This window comes from Salvelinus alpinus, chromosome 20, assembly GCF_045679555.1.
Source record: "Salvelinus alpinus chromosome 20, SLU_Salpinus.1, whole genome shotgun sequence".
Classification (NCBI taxonomy): domain Eukaryota; kingdom Metazoa; phylum Chordata; class Actinopteri; order Salmoniformes; family Salmonidae; genus Salvelinus; species Salvelinus alpinus.
The window spans coordinates 23,621,460-23,643,041 of record NC_092105.1 but is presented as its reverse complement, the minus strand read 5'-3'; the positions used below and the strand labels follow the sequence as shown (position 1 = coordinate 23,643,041).

Sequence of the window (21,582 nt, the reverse complement as noted above, 5' to 3'; positions counted from 1 at the left end):
GGGCTGTTTTTCATGGTTTGGGCTAGGCTACAGCATACAGTGACATTGTAGATGATTTTGTACTTCCAACTTTGTGGCAACAGTTTTGGGAAGTTCTTGTTTCAGAATGACAATGCCCCCGTGCACAAAGCGAGGTCCATACAGAAATGGTTTGTCAAGATCAGTGTGGAAGAACTTCACTGAACACCTTTGTGATAAATTGGAACGCCGACTGCGAGCCAGGCCTAATCGCCCAACATCAGTGGCCAACCTCACTAATGCTCTTGTGAATGGAAGTAAGTCCACGCAGTGGAGGCTGTTATAGCACCAAAGTGGGGACCAACTCCATATTAATGCCCATGATTTTGGAATGAGATGTTCCACGAGCAGGTGTCCACATATTACTGGTCATGTAGTGTACTCATGGAGGTACACGTGTGTGTGTGTGTGTGTGTGTGTGTGTGTGTGTGTGTGTGTGTGTGTGTGTGTGTGTGTGTGTGTGTGTGTGTGTGTGTGTGTGTGTGTGTGTGTGTGTGTGTGTGTGTGTGTGTGTGTGTGTGTGTGTGTGTGTGTGTGTGTGTGTGTGTGTGTGTGTGTGTGTGTGTGTGTGTGTGTGTGTGTGTGTGTGTGTGTGTGTGTGTGTGTGTGTTGCAAATGTATACTCAAGTACAGAAGGTCCACACACTGGCTCAATTTTATTGACCACCACATACTCCAGAAATATGGTACAAAAAGTTTATTTAATAACAGTTTTGTAAACATTTGAGGTAAATTAACATTTACATCAACTTGTTCTTACAAAATGTCATACACAAGGCACTTCTCTTAAGACAGAATTGAAACAGGCTGCTGTTCTGAGCATACAGTAGATGGTTCCTACTCACTGACTGGCCAGAGAAATAACGCTCTGCATGACACACATCAAGAGTTTGAAGAAAGCTACTGTATGTTAACCTATTGGATGAGGGGCTTGCGGGCAACTCAAAACAATACACACATTGCTGTGTGTAGAAGAGAGGAAGGGCCAGCTACCCAGCTGACATTCTCTCAACATTAGTGTGACATTGTATTACAAGCTAACTACAGAGCCACATGAATGTTGTGAGAAGAAAACACAGTGAAAGCACTGAGTGAGCACACAGAAAATACTCACAGCCCACTTTTTTCTATATTTGAAAATCCAAACTTTCTGCAATCATCTTAGACCATGAGTTAACTTATAGATGTATCCTATATTCACATTTGATGTCATTTTATGAAACGATGTCTTTAACGCAAAGAGCCGCTGTGTTTAACGGTTAAGACATTTTCCTTTAAGGATTATAAACATTGGCAGTCTGGTGTCTTTACTTCTCTCTCCTATACATAGATATATGATTCATAGAACAGCATGTTTTGTCTTAATGTGCAAATCTTTGATCTTTTTACTAAAATGTAAACTTTAAGAACCAAAATGCAATAACACAGATTTTTTTGTGGTTTGGTACATTGAAATAGTTTCAATGAAAAGGTAACATACATTGGGGGAAAATGGATTGTTCCAATAAGAGTAACACTGTTATAAGCAAAGCATTACATAGTCTCCTCTGGTCGTCTCACCACTGTTGTAATTATGGTTTTTACTTTGCATTGTTTGTTATTGTGTTTATTTCAGATCCTTCTCTAACTATAAACTATTAACATATGGTAATTTGAAGGTATAAGAAATACATATATTTTGGTACAGGTGTTGTACCATACCAATCATGTTTCACAGGTAGCCTAAGTCCTTTATGAAAAGGCCTATTTTAAGTGAGTGGTCATGTCGTGCATTGACTTGCATAGTTTTTCAGTTATTCAAGATGCTTCAGGTAATCTACAGGGTGAAATATTACATTTATACTAACTAGACGGAAGACTGTGCATGTCATTGCTTACAACAGGTGTAGTAGAAATAGTTGAGGTTCTATCAAGATGTTAACTGAAACACAAAAAAATCAAATGGGAATTCACTTTTCATCCTGGCATTATGACACTTGCAACATCATTGCCTTTGTCTGTTTTGTACCAAATAACTGTTTTGGTTGTCACAAACTGACTACAGTTAAGAAATTAGATTCCATTATAATTTAATTATGTTTAAAAAAAAGAACAACCCTTTTAAGAAAAACCAATAAAGTACCACGTGATGTATGAGAGTGAGTTACCCTCAACATGAAGATGCAATGATTAAAAAGTGATATTGTGTGTGTGTGTGTGTGTGTATATATATACACACACACACAGTACCAGTCAAACGTTTGGACACACCTACTCATTCAAGAGTTTTTCTTTATTTTTACTATTTTCTACATTGTAGAATAATAGTGAAGACATCAAAACTATGAAATAACACATATGAAATCATGTAGTAACCAGAAAAGTGTTAAACAAACCAAAATATATTTGAGATTTGAGATTTTTCAAAGTAACCACCCTTTGCCTTGATGACAGCTTTGTACACTCTTGGCATTCTCTCAACCAGCTTCATGAGGTAGTCACCTGGAATGCTTTTCCAACAGTCTTGAAGTTCTCACATATGCCGAGCACTTGTTGGCTGCTTTTCCTTCACTCTGCGGTCCAACTCATCCCAAACCATCTCAATTGAGTTGAGATTGGGTCATTGTGGAGGTCAGCTTATCTGATGCAGCACTCCATCACTCTAGTTCTTGGTCAATTAGACCTTACACAGCCTGGAGGTGTGTTTGGGGTCATTGTCCTGTTGAAAAACAAATGATAGTCCCACTAAGCGCAAACTAGATGGGATGGCGTATCGCTTCAGAATGCTGTGGTAAACATGCTGCTTTAGTGTGCCTTGAATTCTAAATAAATCAATGACAGTGTCACCAACAAAGCACCCCCACACCATCACACCTCATCCTCCTCCATGCTTCACGGTGGGAACCACAGATGCGGAGATCATCCGTTCACTTACTCTGAGTCTCACAAAGACACGGCGGTTGGAACCAAAAATCTCAAATTTGGACTCATCAGACCAAAGGACAGATTTACACCGATCTAATGTCCATTGCTCATGTTTCTTGGCCCAAGCAAGTCTCTTCTTATTATTGGTGTCCTTTAGTAGTGGTTTCTTTGCAGCAATTCAACCGTGAAGGCCTGATTCACAAAGTCTCCTCTGAACAGTTGATGTTGAGATGTGTCTGTTACTTGAACTCTGTGAAGCGTTTATTTGGGCTGCAATCTGAGGTGCAGTTAATTGCCAATTTCTGGGGCTGGTAACACTAATGAACTTATCCTTTGCAGCAGAGGTACCTCTGGGTCTTCCTTTCCTGTGGCGGTCCTCATGAGAGCCAGTTTCATCATAGCGCTAGATTGTTTTTGCGACTGCACTTGAAGAAACTTTCAAAGTTCTTGACATTTTTCAGATTGACTGACTAGCGTTTCTCTTTGCTTATTTGAGCTGTTCTTGCCATAATATGGACTTGGTCTTTTACCAAATAGGTCTATCTTCTGTATACTAACCCTACCTTGTCACAACACAACTGATTGGCTCAAACATGCTGCTTTAGTGTGCCTTGAAAGAAATTCCACAAATTAACTTTTTAACAAGGCGACCTGAAAATTGAAGCAGGTTGAGAGAATGCCAAGAGTGTGCAAAGCTGTCATCAAGTCAAAGGGTGGCTACTTTGAAGAATCTCAAATATAAAATATATTTTGATTTGTATAACACTTTTTTGGTTACTACATTATTCCATGTGTTATTTCATAGTTTTGATGTTTTCACTGTAGAAAATAATACAAATAAAGAAAAACCCTTGAATGAGTAGGTGTGTCCAAACTTTTGACTGGTTCTGTAAATATAAACAAATCTTTCCAGTAAAATCAAAGCGCTTTGTTACTTTTGATTGAAATTAACATCTGGAAAAACTATTTGGAAATCTTCAACGTGTCATCTTTTTAGATGGTGTTGTTAATCTAGTTTCATCACATTTGCAAGATGTGTGATACTTAAATATCCTGTAATTGGTTTATTTACCCTCTTAATTTAAAGCATTTGGGTTTATTTTGTTTTCAACCTCTTGAAAATTGGATGTTAACTTTTCATTGTGCATATGTCAGTATGCTTTCTAATTTCAGGCAAAAAAAAAAGTATGTTATTTGCTTAATTTCTGCATTCGAGAATCAAATGTAGGAGCAGGGTCTGGAACTATGGAACCTGCAGTAATAACAGCTGTGGACTACAAGAATACATTAAACTCCTAGTTTTGACCCATAATTTTCTTATAGTTTTTGTGTAAATGATGTGTTCAGTAAGTGGATCCTGGGTAAAACTAAGACAAAGAAATGCACCTGCAGACCTGTTAGTGAATCAGTGAGTTGTAGTTTTGCATTTACAGATTCCACCATTACTCTTCAAACACATAATACAAAAAAATTATTTCCAAACACTGAGCTATTTCCTGAATATTCTAAAAGTAATTTAGACTGTGAAATTCAGGCAGTGTCATAAAGTACAAGATAAAAGTTCTATAATGAACAAGCAAATGTTATTATCCCCATATCTGTGTCATTGCTGACATTGTACAGTATTCTTAATCCTAGAGAAAGGATGAGAGCATACATTCTGCTGATTTAGTTTGTCTTGCAATGGACTTTCTATGATACACCCAAAAAATTGTTTAAAAAAACGTATTTTAAAAGCCCAGTGCTATTAAAAATGTGATTTTCCTGTGTTTTATATTTCCACACTATGAGGTTGGAATAGTACTGTAAAATTGTGAACATGATCATAATGGCCCTTTAGTGTTGAGCTGTTTGAAAAGACTGCCTGAAATTTCTGCCTGTTTTGGTGGGATGGAGTTTTTACCTGCCTGGTGATATAGTTAATAGACCAATAAGAAAGAGCGTTGCAAATCTCTCTGCCAATAACAGCTAGTTTTCAGTTTTCCCCTCCCCACTCAGACCCCTCCCAGACAGTTCTAAGAACATTCTTGCTTGGAGAATTTGCTCTTTGCTAAGAAGCAAATTCTTTTTCTTCACCATTTTAATTGAAAAAAATCACAGGTTGTTAATAATAATTTGATATTGAGATAAAAACGGCTGCCTTGGATCTTTAAGAAAGGTTCAACTTGTATAACAGCAAAAGAGAAAATATACTAAACAAACAACTAGTCTCAAAACACCCTGTACTTGTTCCACATTACAGTTTTATTCGAAATTGGTTCTCAGCAATTTGCCAATCGAACTCAACAACTTGATGAATGTACAGTATCATTCCTAATTGGAATAAATAGGCTTTTATGTTCATCAAATAAACACAACAACAACAACCACTGTTGACAAGAGCACATTGACACATACTAGGCCATTGAAACCGAATTCAAACATAAAAGTTACTTGGCCATTTTAAACTGGAATGAGAACCCTAAAGTCCCCTGATGTCCAGTATATTGAAGCCTTCGGCCTGTGAGACCATTTTAACGCACATTGCACAATCACACTGCACATTTTTTTTGTATCATAATGCATATGCTACAACTCACCAATTGCACTGATATTAACTGCTGTTAATATATAAATTAGGCAACAACTCCAGATCCCAGACCCTTTCCTCACATTGCCTCCAATTATTATTATTTATTTTTTTAAATCTTTTTTTTATAGAAAAATCATTGGGGTGGTTGGGAGGGCTTTGGAAGGTTGGAGGTGTAGGGGGACTGACTATACTGCCAGGTCGTTGGGCCTGGCTCTGATGCTGCTGCTCTTGCTGGCCCTGCTGAGCCGGCGAGGGTCTGTGACCATGACGGGGGCCTCGTGCATTTCCACTGTGGTGGTGACGTGGCCTTCCTCCTGATCAACATTCCCCCCACTCAAACTGCCCCCACTGGAGCTGGGGCTGGTGGTGGTGGTGGTGGTGGTGGGGGGAGCAGCATTACAAGGCTGCTGCTTACTATCAGAGGAGGGTGCGGAGGAAGGGGAGGAGGAGGGGGATGTGGCCTTCATCTCCCGAGTCTGCTGCTCGGTGGCCAGGTTGGCCCAGTTCTGCTGCGTGGTCAGCCTTTGGTTGTTGTTGCTGCTCATGTAGTAGGAGGACGAGGGCCCCTCCTGCAGGGGGTCCATCTTGAACTCTGCCGGGGAGGCCTCTACCTTGGGCCGCAGGAACGCACCACTCCCAGCTGTCACGTCCGTGTACGTCGGTGGGTAGCTGAGGTTGGGAAGGGCAGTTCTGGAGGCAGAAGTTATGGACTCCGGCCCCACACCATTAGAGCGGGGCAACAACACATGATCAGGGGTGGCCATTCCCTGTTTAACTTTCTTCCACCCAAGGTGATAGATCTCTAACAAATTCAGCAAAAGAGACACGCAAGCCACCACAAGCATAAATATGATGAAAATCGTCTTTTCAGTGGGCCTAGATATGAAGCAGTCCACAGTGTTGGGGCAGGGCCACCGTGCACACTTGTATAGCGGCCTCAGCTGGAAACCATAAAGAAAATATTGACCTAAAATGAACCCCACTTCAAAAAGGGTCTTGAAAATAATGTTGAACACATAGGTGCGCAGCAGGGCACCCCTAATGCGGATCTTGCCATGCTCATCCCTGATAGGTGGCTTCTCTTTTTTACCACCTCCTCCTCCCCCTGCATCCCCTCCTTCATTGTAAAGGAGTTCCTTTTCCTCCTGGAGTCTGTTGGCCTTTCGCAGCTCCTCTTCCTTCTCTTTCCGCTTCTCCTCCATGCGGACGATGTGCAGTACGTGACCCAGGTAGATGAGAGTGGGCGTGGACACAAAGATGATCTGCAGCACCCAGAAGCGGATGTGCGAGATGGGGAAAGCCTCATCATAGCAGACGTTCTCACACCCAGGCTGCTGTGTGTTGCAGGTGAAGTCAGACTGCTCGTCGCCCCACACGTCCTCGGCTGCCGCTCCCAGCACCAGGATCCTAAAGATGAAGAGGACAGTCAGCCAGACCTTGCCGATTACTGTTGAGTGTTCCTGTGCATTCTCCAACAGACGCCCCAGAAAGCTCCAGTCACCCATGCTTCAAGATTTCTAGCCTAGGGAGAAAGTACAGTCTGGAGTGAACAGAGGGAGGAGAGAAGGATGACGGGATGAAAAGACAGAGAGGGGGAAAGAGATTGTCAGTTACCTGTTAAAGTGATACCATGTAACATAAAGCATGAATACCCCAGCATAAACTGCAGGGGGATAAAGGACAGAGAAACACTACAAACCTAGAGAGAGCAAGCAATGGTCGCGTCACCCACAAACATACAAAGAGTTAATCACACTTCACATCGGCACAACACATTAAGCGCTTATTAAAATTACTTCCATAGAATGGCCTTGAAGAAGTCATTGGCGTTAACTGCTAAATCAATTGTTTTAATCGAACAATCGGTCAAAGCAAGTGAACGGTATAGAAATGTTCTGTAATGCCACAGAATTTTGTGAAGCCCCCTATTTCACTATTTAGCATTAACTATGAACCTGACATTTATGCTAACACTCTTTCACTCTCCTGTTCTCTCTCTCTAAATCTTTCTCTCGGTCACTGTCACACATACACACACATACACACACACACTCCCTCTCTCTTTCTCTCTCTCTCACCTGCTCGCTCCACTGCCCAGCAGGCATTTGCTGAGATCAACATTATAATGTTCAAAAACAGCAGTGAGCAGAGGTTGGACTGCGGTGTGTAGGCCCTGACACACACGACTCCCACTGTTACAGATCCAACAGAGCCTTAGGTGTCAAGTCCAAGATATAACATACAATCTTCAACATCTAATAGGCCTTTATATCCTGTGATGTACAGAATGACATTTTCATTGAGAGCAGGGGCAGCTATAGGCCTCTTTTAACATGCTGATAAATCATTAGCTAAATCTAATACATCTGTAACACACTTGTAAAAAATATTGTGCTATTTTCATGGCCAATTATATAAGAAATTGCAGCCAATAAATGCAAAGACACCATATTCACAATTACATATATTGACTAAGCTATTAACTATCTAACAATGTATACTGTCATACTGTATAAGTTAAAACCAAACAGAATAATCAGATTACACTTTCCCCATATGTGATCCTCAAAAACAAGCTATGAGAATGATTTTTAACTAACCTCTGAATATACGTTTGAAACTAAGACATTGCACAACATTTGCCAGCCCTAGTCACAAAAAATACTGTTGAATACAGGAGAATGAAGCCAAATACTCTTACTTTTTTTGTAGGTATTTTCTTAAAACTGCATTGTTGGTTAAGGGCTTGTAAGTAAGCATTTCACTGTAAGGTCTACACCTGTTGTATTCCGCGCATGTGACAAATAAGATAGTATTTTATTTGTTATATATGTATAGTGTTTGGTTAGCTTTGTGCACATGAACTTGCCAGCAGAGGCCTATCAATCTACTATTCACACCAAAAGCAAAACGCAAGCAGAAACATAAAATAGTTGGAACATACTCAAATGTTCTTGTATTGAGGGTAATAAATCCATCGACTAGGGTTCAGAATAAATATGACACCTGTAAAGAAAAAAAGATGGATGAATATGTTAATTGGTTTATTTACATCAAAAGTGTATTCCCTTATCTTTAAGCAGACTGACACACGTGATAGGTATTTTTTTGGTTTACTGTTATTTAAAAAAAACTCTTATTGAAGTGAAAAAGACCATGCCCTGATTCATAAATATTAATTGGCGTCATAAATTAAGATATTAATTAGATTGGAAAAACAAGGCATTTTGACACAGAATTGATATGCAAAGAAATGTTAATCTCTAGAGTTGAGAGATGTTTTAACCTATTTCTCTCTCCATATCAACATCCCACCGCATAGTTTGTATCCTGATGAAAATATTGTGGGATTTTTTTCCCTTCACGGCAAATACATATGAAATATATATTAAGTGTTAACATTATAAACATATTAAAAGTGCCATACCCCAAATGAATGCTCATCTCATCAGAATTTTAAGTGCTGATCAAGAGAAACACTTTGATCTAAAAGAAATGCGCGCCTAAAGATTGGATACATACATGACCGTATAAAACACAGTCAAAAATACAAATACAAAAATCGAAATGCGTTAAAAGTTATTTGTATTATTATTTTGTATTGTCATTATTACTGCTATTATAAGGACTACAGTATTAGAATAGCCTATCTGATAAGGTTGGAATGTTGTATGTTCTTTGTTGTCTCAACATTTGTTTTGTTTAAACACGTGTATCAGTCCAGAAAATATCCCATCATATTATACAAATCGAATAGATTGAATATCAGATGATTTTTGAAGGTTTTGATGACCATTAAATAAGTCAATAATTAACTCGATCAAGTTCAGGTAGCCAACAGTAACCTACAAAGTGTGCTGCCTCACAAATCGACAATACAGAGGGTGCCAGAGCGGCTTTGTGTCCACTAGCTTTATTTTTAGCTCCCTTATACCTTTGTTATCGTATTGTTTGACCGATTATAATAGGTCACTACTGTAATTTCTAATAATTAAATACTCAACATTTAAGTGTTCATTAAATAAAATGTCCATTGATACGAGTTACCAGCATCACATTAGTACGAATGCCAGGAAAAATAATCGCACCTCATTTCAATCATACCTTAGACAGGAGATGCCCAATTTAAATATGGAAAGCAATATCCATCTGCCATTGGTGCCATATTTTGAGTGCGTCGGATAGCCTACAGACCTCCCAGGGAAGCTGGTGCCCTCCCTACTTCACCAAATCCTGGCACCTCTGCCAGTTTACCAAACTCTTTTAAACGCAGCCAGGCCAAGTTATTCATTCAAACTTCACACGTGGATTCGCCGCCAAATTTGAGCAAGAAAAGTTAGTTTTTCGAGACGAATTGAACCTGAAGATAGCTGCGCTTCGCGGAAACCTCACTCCCATTCCCAGCCATCGCGACTGTCACATTGTGTGACCATGCATGAGTGAATTCAGAAAGTCATCACCCTGGACCGATGCACGCCACGCCCCTATAAAACATCAAGCTTCAAATAGGCTATGCAGTCTGGGTGGTGCATGTTACCATCCGGGAAAAGTCAGTTCTGCTTTCATAGTTTTACATCTGACCTTCGGCCTTTAGTGACGGAAGCTGGCCATTTCTGACAATAAGGTAGCCCATCTGTGAGAAATAGTTCATTTGGAATGCTGAAGAGAACATAGGCCAGTGAGATAAAATTGTCTTCAATTTGTGATTCTACACCTCACTAGAATACAATTTACTTGTGATACATGGCTATCAAAAGTTACACTGCAAATCCAGTCACCCACCGCAAACCCATGTAACCTCCCGCCCTCTCTTGGTTGTCCAGAGAAGCGCATCCCAGTGGCTGGAGGTTGATAACATTGGTATTACAACAGATACTGTGAAAGCAATAAGTAAACCTGCAGTATCATTTCAGTTTTTTTATTAAAAGTCAAGACCCAGGGTCAAAGTGCAGATCTAATAAAAAATACAAACAACCTTCTTTCAAAAAACATGCAGTTTAGAAATGTGTACATTAAAGCTAGGCTCTAGCTGCTGTAAAGGCTCTATCTGCTGTAAAGGCTCTAGCTGCTGTAAAGGCTCTAGCTGCTGTAAAGGCTCTAGCTGCTGTAAAGAAGCAAGTGACAATGTTGAGGCTTTCAAAAATGTCCAAGAATGATTTGTACTACTGAATTTTGCATTTCCTCCCAACAGTCAATATAAAACAGACAAAAAGCCCCAATACATCTGTAAAGATTGTGAGAGAAAGTAAGCCCACAAAGTGCTTTCACAAATGTGTGTGATGCATCTCATTGCTAAAACTGTCCTTACCTTTTCACAGGTAACAGTCAGACTGTCACTACAGTGATACAAGTTATTATGGTCCAACTTCTACATGCATTTTTGGACAAAGCACATTAGGCCAATTTGCCTGTAGATAAGCCCGCTAACTCACATTGAAAGAGGTGCAGTGATAAGTTCAGTGCCTAAAATAAGGAACAAGCTGAAAGATGATAGGCTCTGAAGCCAGGTTTACAATCAGTCTTGACAACAATAGGCTAGACATCAGTCTCAGTTGGCATAATGCTCAGAGGGTCAGTTTCCAGTACCCAGCTTAAGCCTACTCCTGGACCAAGAAGCACTTCCAATGGATATTCCCCATTGAGCATGATTTTTAAGTACAGGAATAGGCCTCATTTGGGTCCAGGAAATCTGTCCAGAATGTTCAAGCGTATCAGCCATGCCACCTAAAAACATTGTGCTCTGTGTGGCTCAGTTGGTAGAGCGTGGCACTTACAATGCCAGGCTTGTGGGTTCAATTCCCACAGGGGACCGGTACGAACAAATGTGAAAAGGTATGCATTCACTACTGTACATTTCTCTGGATAAGAGCATCTGCTAAATTACTAAAATGTAAGTGCTCAATATACAGCATCATCTACATCATACTATTTGACACCGCTAATAGACTAAGGCACTGTTTTAAAATTGCTTTGGTACTCAATACATTTCCTTCGCCGGTGTGAGCCTCAAATAGAACTTGGAGCTAAACTGCACACTTGTGAGTTTCTGCTTTGGTAAAGTTTCACACAAAAGCTGTAGAAGTAACATTAACCAATTCTGGTTGCGCTCCACAATAAAACATTAACAAACTCCTGCAAGCTCATTGTAAACCAGAAGGTGGCGACCTAGACCCATTTGTCACTGCTGTTCAACCTCCCAAACAGACATGTAGCTCAAACATACAAGCACCAAGATAAATAAAAAAATACATTTAAAAAAATGCTAAAACATTACCCCATGGGTCAGTCATAGTGGAAGGCACAGAGAGAGAAATATCCTCTACGACAGTGTTCCCCAACTCCAGTCCTCGAGTACCCCCAAAAATACACATTGGACAAGCACATCTGATTCAACTTGTCAACTAATTATCAATCCCTCAATGAGTTGAATCGGGCATGTTTGTCCAGGGCTACAACAATAACGTCTGCTGTTGGGGGTACTCGAGGACTGGAATTGGCAAACTGCTCTAGAAAAGCAGACTTAGGGTTAGGCCAATCCTCTCAGCTGCTACAGGTATGTCCTCACAAGTATGTTCTCTTCTCATGGTAACAAAACACTGATAGGTTTCTACTCCCTAGTTCTCTGTAGTCTAAATGGGGAAGAACATGGCCACTATGCTGGGCTCACACAGTCTTGTTGCTGGAGGAATGTGTAAGAGAGGACAGCAGCATCTCGTTCTTTTTATTCTGTAGTAGGGACTTGTCCGTGGTTATGTGATCGGGGTGAGCATCGGCACAGCTCTTCTTGGACATCCTGGTGGAGCACCTCATCAGGGCCTTGACGATGAGGTAGGCCAGCTCGGCTACGTTGAGAACCATGCAGATGGCAGACGAAGCCACCATGAAGATGGTGAAGATGGTCTTCTCTGTGGGTCGTGAGATGAAGCAGTCCACCTTGTTGGGGCAGGGCCACTGCTCACACTTCACCAGACGAGGCATCGCGAAGCCATCGTAAACAAAGTAGAGGGCGTACATAAAGCCAGCCTCAAAAATCAGGCGGAAGAACAGGCTGCAGGTGTATGTCCACCACAGAGGCCCTGTGATGGGCAGACGACTCCTCTTCAGGGCCTCTAGGTCCACCTGCCTGGTCTTGTCATCACCACCGCTGTGCAAGGCCGTCGCGATGATGTGCCTCTTGTCCCCACGCTTCCTGTAAGTCACGTGCATGGCCACCAACAGGGCCGGTGTAGACACAAAGATCAGCTGTAGGCACCAGAGACGGATGTGCGACACAGGGAAGAAGTGGTCATAGCAGACGTTCTTACAGCCAGGCTGCTGGGTGTTGCAGATGAAGTCAGACTGCTCGTCTCCCCACACGCTCTCTGCAGCCAGTACTAGGATGGTGATACGGAAGATGAATAGGACAGACAGCCATATCTTCCCCAGGCTGGTGGAGTGTTTGTTCACCCCGCCCAGCTGGGCGTACAGAGCCACCCAACTCATCTCTACAGCAGCTTTGGCTTAGACCACCTGGAGAACACAAGAATGGAAACTGTACAAATTAATATCAGTTCTTAGTGAACTTCAAAAAGGTTTCATGTTCAGAAACCCAAACAGTACACTGGGAAGGAGACCAGTAGGCCTACATCACTGTCGTTTCCTTTTGTCTTTCACAATTAGACATTTGAAAAACCTAACCAAAAATGTACAAACATGAACTATTCAATTGAACACTAGGTGGTGTTTCTTTCCAATACAATTTAATCGAACTACAACTTAATCAAACTATATAATAATGTGTGTTGTCATTCAAGTAATTACTTTTACACAACACTGGCTATCAAAAGTGAGGCTATATTGACAGATAAAACAGTGTAGTAAAACAATGAATAATCAAACAGTACACAAGAAAGTTAATTTCCATTAACTTAAGACAAAGCAATAAATTAGCATTTGTTTATTATACATTATAAACCGGGTGGTTCGAGCCCTGAATGCTGATTGGCTGACAGCCGTGGTATATCAGACCATATAAAAACATTTTTTTACTTTTCTAATTACGTTTGCAACCCGTTTATAGTCGCAATAAGGCACCTCGGGGGGTTTTGGTATACATCCAGGCACCCCGCGTTGAGTCGTGTGTAGAAGTCATTACCTGTGGTATATTGGCCATATACTACACCTCCTCGTGCGTGGTTGCTTAAATATACACTTACTAAAATTGGCTGCTGCTAGTTACTAAGACTGAATTATTAGTGATGAGTTTACCTGCATTTTATTCAAAATGTAAACTGTCCATAATTTGCCAATTAATAATCATATCTCGTTAGGTTTCCCTGTCGAGTTTCTAATCTGTTAATTCTAACCTGTATATTGGGGAAAAAAATAAGGAACAATCATTTCTTTAATAAAATCCTAAACATCAGCAACAAAAAAAAAAAATCACCAGTGGCTGTATCATTACATGACGAATAAGACAAGTGAGTATGATTCACAAATCACAGCACTCACCTCACTTTCTCGGAACTTCAGCAAACGTCCATTAATTTCACTTTTCGGTGCTCTTTAATGCCGTCGTTTCAAGAAACACCAAAGACGGAGAGAGCAACTCCAAACGAAGCCGAGGGGAAAATTTAGTTGTTTGGAAGTAGGTCCGACTGAAGTCTGCGCTCTGATGAGATGTACCTGAGTTTTTACGATCTTCACTTGAGGACGATCCACCTGCTAGGGGGCGGGACGAAGAAAAAGAGCGCTCATCAGTTCAGGAGTGTGTAACTTTTAGATTAAAGTGTCAGCCGTGTAGAGTTTTACCTGATTTCACTGAAATACACTGATTTGTTTATTTGAATCAAACACAATCACATTCTTTTCACATTGACTGTTTATAGACAATTCAGAGAGATACACTTGAATTCGGTCTTCATTTACGGTACGAGCTATAAAGCACGCAGTCATCATTAGCCCAATATTAGACTAAAAGAACCCAACGTTACTCCGTAGTCCAAGGACCTTACATGTTGTTTAAGAGGCGAATTGGCCCTGGAAGATAAAACAGCTAAATACTCCATATAAACGTGACTAGATTCTCAATTGCAGTACGGTTCTAGAAACATAAATCCCTTTACTTTCATATCACATAAAAATAACTTCACAAATGCAGAATACACACTTAGTGTACACTGTTTTAACAGGGTTTAGCACAGTTGCAGCACGTTTCAGTGACGTGTGTGGCTAAATCTTCCATTTACACACAGGTGTTCAGAGAAGCAGATCGCTAACACACACAGGTAGTCAGTCCACTGTCTCCCGTAAACAAGCGCTGTAACATGGAAATATGTCCGTGTGGGAACCCTAACCCTATAAAAAGGTGTGTATCAATGTAACTTTGTTTTATTATTATTTACGATATGAAATGTCCTTATGCTTCCAATACTGCAAGGGACTCGTGTTAATGTTCAGACCGAGCATTGCGGCTCTTAACAAAACTCCCCTCTACAGAAGAGGCCTTCCTCCAATGACTCTTCTGTGTAATGTAACTGAACTGAGAGTCATGGTCAAGGCCTAAGTCGTCATGAGACAGTCAGTATAGTCACATGATGATGGACACTTCCTCTGTGAAATCAAGATTACCACAACAAAGTAGGCATGACCTCATGCTGACTGAAGATCTATCTAGCGATTATGATATTTTGGGAGACCATAGGAAAATACCAGATATAGTACATAATACTGTTTGTTGTGCATCTCTGTTATTGTGAAGGAAAAATGACAATCTCAACATTTTAATAAAAAAAATCTCCCATAAGGTTTTCACATTAACATTTCATATTCATAATTCAAGAAGCCATTGTGGTATGACCAAACCAATCATTTCCTTGTCTGATCAACGTGTTGATTGCATAAAACATGTGGTTAGATTTCTGAGATGGCATGGTAATCAATCCCTAGATTGGTTTATTGTGTGTGAGGGCTACAGTAACATCCCAGATTGGTTGATTGATTGTGTGTGAGGACTCAGGGCTACAGTATTCAGTAACATCCCCAGTGTAGGCCCTACTGAGAGATCAGATCATCCTCATCACCATGCTATTTGGCTGAGTGATGGACAGCAGAGTCCCAGACCTCAGCCCACCCTGTTCATCAGTGGTGGTGATAGTCCTGGGGTCACTTCTTGAGCTTGGCCAGGCCCATGAGAAGCTGGTCCCTTCTCTCTCTCCTGGCAGACAGGTGCTGCTGGTCAGCTGGGATCAGCTCACACATCTCCTGGAGGGACACATCAGAAGAAGAAGGGAGGGAGAGGGAAATAAGATGAGTAGAGAGAATGCATTGTTTCTTCTCTGAATTGTACACTGAACAAAAATAAAATGCAACAATTTCAAAAGGTTTTACTGAGTTACAAGGAAATCAGTCAATTGAAATATATTATTAGGCCCTAATCTATGGATTTCACATGACTGGGAATACATCTCCAATCCAAAATTAAATCTAGAATCGGCTTCCTATTTCGCAACAAAGCATCCTTCACTCATGCTGCCAAACATACCCTCGTGACCATCCTACCGATCCTCGACTTCGGTGATGTCATTTACAAAATAGCCTCCAATACTCTACTCAACAAATTGGATGCAGTCTATCACAGTGCCATCCGTTTTGTCACCAAAGCCCCATATACTACCCACCACTGCGACCTGTACTCTCTCGTTGGCTGGCCCTCGCTTCATACTCGCCAAACCCACTGGCTCCAGGTCATCTACAAGTCTCTGCTAGGTAAAGCCCCGCCTTATCTCAGCTCACTGGTCACCATAGCAGCACCCACCCGTAGCACGCGCTCCAGCAGGTATTTTTCACTGGTCACCCGCAAAGCCAATTCTTCCTTTGCCGCCTCTCCTTCCAGTTCTCTGCTGCCAATGGCTGGAATGAACTGCAAAAATCACTAAAGCTGGAGACTCTTACCTCCCTCACTAGCTTTAAGCACCAGCTGTCAGAGCAGCTCACAGATCACTGCCCCTCTACATAGCTCATCTGTAAATTAGCCCATCCAATCTACCTCATCCCCATACTGTATTTATTTATTTATCTTGCTCCTTTGCACCCCAGTATCTCTACTTGCACATTCATCTTCTGCACATTCTACCATTCCAGTGTTTAATTGCTATATTGTAATTACTTCGCCACCATGGCCTACTTATTGCCTTACCTCTCTTATCCTACCTCATTTGCACATGCTGTATATAGACTTTCTCTATTGTATTATTGATTGTATGTTTGTTTATTCCATGTGTAACTCTGTTTTTGTATGTGTCGAACTGCTTTGCTTTATCTTGGCCAGGTCGCAGTTGCAAATGAGAACTTGTTCTCAACCAGCCTACCTGGTTAAATAAAGTTGAAATAAAAATAAATAAATAAATACATCTTGGCAAAGGAGAAATGCTTACTAACTGGGGTGTAAACATATTTGTGCACATTTGAGAGAAATAAGCTTTTCGTGCTTATGGAACATTTCTGGGATCTTTTATTTCAGCTCATGAAAAATGGGACCAACACTTAAATGTTGCATTTATATTTTTGTTCAGTATAGTTTTAACTGCTAGGATTTCATTTCGGTGTTATCCTAGTGAAATATTTCCTTGGTTACACTATGCATTTAAAAATCGGTCCAATATGAAATATTTTATGCTTGTGAAATAGTTTACGCTTAGGGCCAGGGTGTTCTCACATGACGGCTTCCATTGGAGTGTGGAGAATGATGTTTGAACAGCCTGACTGCATATGATTGAGTAACGTCTAGTTAACAGGGTATAGTACTAGAAGGGAAAAACTTTTGAATGCTCGCCCTTGAGCTCGCTGGACTCAATGTTCCATTGCCCTCATTGAACTAACCCAGTTTTTCATACCTTCTTGTACTTGATGAGCAAAATCTGAAGACATTTGACCTAGTCCTAGAATATAGAGGCGTTGGTACAAACAGTACAACACACAAACACATAAGCTTACTTTGTTGATGCGCTCGGCTGCCTCCCCAGAGAATTCGGGAACAGGTCCAAAGGCGTTCAGAACCCTCTTCATTCCCTTTCTGTAGCGCTGGAGATATTCCTCCAGACCTGGGGGAGTGGACCGGATAGAGAGGGATGGGTAGACTTTAAGGCCAAGGGCAGATCTTACTGTATTTGGTTCAGTATATAGTAACAAAACAGATTTGTATTGTCTCACCATGACCAAGAATGAAAGTGCTCAAAGTCATTTAGGCCTAGTTGTATTCTACACTGAACAAAAATATAAAAACGCAACATGCAACAATTTCAAAGATGTTACTGAGTTACAGTTCATATAAGGAAATCAGTCAATTTAAATAAATATATGGATTTCACATGACTGGGAATACAAATGTGCATCTGTTGGTCACAGATAACAAAAAAAAAAACAGTCAGTATTTGGTGTGACCACCATTTGCCTCATGCAGCTCGACACATCTCCTTTGCATGGAGTTGATCAGGCTGTTGATTGTGGCCTGTGTAATGTTGTCCCACTCCTCTTCAATGGCTGTGCGAAGTTGCTAGACATTGGCGAGAACTGGAACAAGCTGTCGTACATATAGATCCAGAGCATCCCAAACGTGCTCAATGGGTGACATGTCTGGTAAGTCTGCAGGCCATGGAAGAACTGGGACATTTTCAGCTTCCATGAATCGTGTACAGATCCTTGCGACATGGGGCCGTGCATTATCACGCTGAAACATGAGGTGATGGCGGCGGATAAATGGCACGACAATGGGCCTCGGGATCTCATCACGGTATCTCTGTGCATTAAAATTGCCATTGATGAAATGCAATCGTGTTCGTTGTCTGTAGCTAATGCTTGACCATACCATAACACCACCGCCACCATGGGGCACTATGTTCACAACGTTGAAACCGCGCCTGCCCACACAATGCCATATACGCTGTCTGCCATTTTCCCGGTACAGTTGAAACCAGGATTCATCCATGAAGAGCACACTTCTCCTATGTGCCAGCAGCCATCGAAGGTGAGCATTTGCCCACTAAAGTTGGTTACGACGCTGAACTGCAGTCAGGTCAAGACCCTGGTGAGGACGACAAGCACGCAGATGAGCTTCCCTTATACGGTTTCTGACAATTTGTGCAGAAATTCTTTGGGTGTGCAAACCCATAGTTTCATCAACTGTCCGGGTGACTGGTCTCAGACGATCCCTCAGGTGAAGACGGATGTGGTGTCCTGGGCTGGCATGATTATACGTGGTCTGCGGGTGTGAGGCCGGTTGGACGTACTGCCAAATTCTCTAAAATGATGCTGGAAGGAGGCTTATGGTAGAGAAATGAACATTGAATTATCTGGCAACAGCTCTGTTGGACATTGCCGCAGTCAGCATGCCAATTGCGCGCTCCCTAGAAACTTGAGACATCTGTGGCATTGTGTTGTGTGACAAAACTGCACATTTTAGTGTGGCCTTATTGTCCCCAGTACAAGGTGCCCCTGTGTAATGATCATGCTGTTTAATCAGTTTCTTGATGTGCCACACCTGTCAGATGGATGGATTATCTTGGCAAAGGAGAAATGCGCAGGGATGTGAACAAATTTCTGCACACAATGAGAGAAATAGTATTTTTGTGGGTATTGAACATTTCTTGGATCTTTTATTTCAGCTCATGAAACATGGGACCAACACGTTACATGTTGCATTTATATTTTTGTTCAGTGTATTTGAATGAATTTAGTAAGTGGGTTTAAGCATTAAAACTAGTCAACTTCTTTCTTAGGTGTAAAAAGCTTGTTAATTTGTTTCTTACTGTCGCGTTCTCTCTGTTTCTTCAGTCAACGCGTTCTCTCTGTCTCTTCAGTCAACGCGTTCTCTCTGTCTCTTCAGTCAACGCGTTCTCTCTGTCTCTTCAGTCAACGCGTTCTCTCTGTCTCTTCAGTCAACGCGTTCTCTCTGTCTCTTCAGTCAACGCGTTCTCTCTGTCTCTTCAGTCAACGCGTTCTCTCTGTCTCTTCAGTCAACGCGTTCTCTCTGTCTCTTCAGTCAACGCGTTCTCTCTGTCTCTTCAGTCAACGCGTTCTCTCTCTCTTCTGCCAACGCGTTCTCTCTGTCTCTTCTGCCAACGCGTTCTCTCTGTCTCTTCTGCCAACGCGTTCTCTCTGTCTCTTCTGCCAACGCGTTCTCTCTCTCTCTCTCTTCTGCCAACGCGTTCTCTCTCTCTCTCTCTTCTGCCAACGCGTTCTCTCTCTCTCTCTCTTCTGCCAACGCGTTCTCTCTCTCTCTCTCTTCTGCCAACGCGTTCTCTCTCTCTCTCTCTTCTGCCAACGCGTTCTCTCTCTCTGTTCTGTCAAACGCGTTCTCTCTCTCTGTTCTGTCAAACGCGTTCTCTCTCTCTGTTCTGTCAAACGCGTTCTCTCTCTCTGTTCTGTCAAACGCGTTCTCTCTCTCTGTTCTGTCAAACGCGTTCTCTCTCTCTGTTCTGTCAAACGCGTTCTCTCTCTCTGTTCTGTCAAACGCGTTCTCTCTCTCTGTTCTGTCAAACGCGTTCTCTCTCTCTGTTCTGTCAAACGCGTTCTCTCTCTCTGTTCTGTCAAACGCGTTCTCTCTCTCTGTTCTGTCAAACGCGTTCTCTCTCTCTGTTCTGTCAAACGCGTTCTCTCTCTCTGTTCTGTCAAACGCGTTCTCTCTCTCTGTTCTGTCAAACGCGTTCTCTCTCTCTGTTCTGTCAAACGCGTTCTCTCTCTCTCTGTTCTGTCAAACGCGTTCTCTCTCTCTGTTCTGTCAAACGCGTTCTCTCTCTCTGTTCTGTCAAACGCGTTCTCTCTCTCTGTTCTGTCAAACGCGTTCTCTCTCTCTGTTCTGTCAAACGCGTTCTCTCTCTCTGTTCTGTCAAACGCGTTCTCTCTCTCTGTTCTGTCAAACGCGTTCTCTCTCTCTGTTCTGTCAAACGCGTTCTCTCTCTCTGTTCTGTCAAACGCGTTCTCTCTCTCTGTTCTGTCAAACGCGTTCTCTCTCTCTGTTCTGTCAAACGCGCTCTCTCTCTCTGTTCTGTCAAACGCGCTCTCTCTCTCTGTTCTGTCAAACGCGCTCTCTCTCTCTGTTCTGTCAAACGCGCTCTCTCTCTCTGTTCTGTCAAACGCGCTCTCTCTCTCTGTTCTGTCAAACGCGCTCTCTCTCTCTGTTCTGTCAAACGCGTTCTCTCTCTCTGTTCTGTCAAACGCGTTCTCTCTCTCTGTTCTGTCAAACGCGTTCTCTCTCTCTGTTCTGTCAAACGCGTTCTCTCTCTCTGTTCTGTCAAACGCGTTCTCTCTCTCTGTTCTGTCAAACGCGTTCTCTCTCTCTGTTCTGTCAAACGCGTTCTCTCTCTCTGTTCTGTCAAACGCGTTCTCTCTCTCTGAGCACGGTGGTGCTGCTAGAGCAGGGTCAACTTCTAGTGTTCACAATGCCCTTTCATATTCTCCATCTACTTGATGTTTCAGACTCTCAGAGAATCACGCGTGTGCGCGCGCACACACACGCGCAACCACACACTCTCTCTCTAAAACACACACCCACGTCATCCCCCAATATATTTTTATTTATTTATATTTCACCTTAACTTAACCAGGTAGGCTAGTTGAGAACAAGTTCTCATTTACAACTGTGACCTGGCCAAGATAAAGCAAAGAGGTGCGACACAAACAACACAGAGTTACACATGGAATAAACAAACATGCAGTCAATAATACAATAGAGAAAGTCTATATACAGTGTGTGCAAATGAGGTAAGATAAGGGAGGTAAGGCAATAAATAGGCCATAGGCAATAAATAAGGCAATAAATAGGCCATAGTGGTGAAATAATTACAATATAGCAGTTAAACACGAGTGATAGATGTGCAGAAGATGAATGTGCAAGTAGAGATACCGGGGTGCAAAGGAGAAAAAATAAAAATAAAAATAACAGTATGGGGATGAGGTAGTTTGTTGGGCTATTTACAGATGGGGTATGTACAGGTGCAATGATCTGTGAGCTGCTCTGACAGCTGGTGCTTAAAGCTAGTGAGGGAGGTAAGAGTCTCCAGCTTCAGTGATTTTTGCAATTCGTTCCAGTCATTGGCAGCAGAGAACTGGAA

At 41.8% G+C, this 21,582-nt stretch overlaps 3 protein-coding genes across 3 annotated transcripts in view; all 3 read right to left on the bottom strand.

Moving 5' to 3' along the window:
- Positions 1-5,147: 5,147 nt before the first annotated feature.
- Positions 5,148-10,271, bottom strand: gja3 (gap junction protein, alpha 3). The gene is made up of 3 exons (XM_071354999.1): positions 9,599-10,271; positions 8,439-8,500; positions 5,148-7,034 (listed from the first exon to the last, which is right to left on the bottom strand). The coding sequence occupies exon 3, from the start codon at positions 6,997-6,999 to the stop codon at positions 5,680-5,682; it is 1,320 nt and encodes a 439-aa protein (XP_071211100.1). The 5' UTR covers positions 7,000-7,034; positions 8,439-8,500; positions 9,599-10,271; the 3' UTR covers positions 5,148-5,679.
- Positions 10,272-10,396: 125 nt separating this feature from the next.
- Positions 10,397-14,219, bottom strand: LOC139546521 (gap junction beta-2 protein-like). Its single transcript, XM_071355001.1, has 2 exons — positions 13,985-14,219; positions 10,397-13,003 (listed from the first exon to the last, which is right to left on the bottom strand). The coding sequence occupies exon 2, from the start codon at positions 12,974-12,976 to the stop codon at positions 12,158-12,160; it is 819 nt and encodes a 272-aa protein (XP_071211102.1). The 5' UTR covers positions 12,977-13,003; positions 13,985-14,219; the 3' UTR covers positions 10,397-12,157.
- Positions 14,220-14,299: 80 nt separating this feature from the next.
- cryl1 (crystallin, lambda 1) overlaps positions 14,300-21,582 on the bottom strand; it is a 32,738-nt gene continuing 25,455 nt past the window's right edge. The window contains exons 7-8 of the mRNA XM_071355000.1: positions 17,468-17,574; positions 14,300-15,736 (exon numbers count right to left, since the gene is read on the bottom strand). Coding sequence (XP_071211101.1) covers positions 15,638-15,736; positions 17,468-17,574 — 206 coding nt within the window. The 3' untranslated portion in view covers positions 14,300-15,637. The remainder of the gene's footprint in view (positions 15,737-17,467; positions 17,575-21,582) is intronic.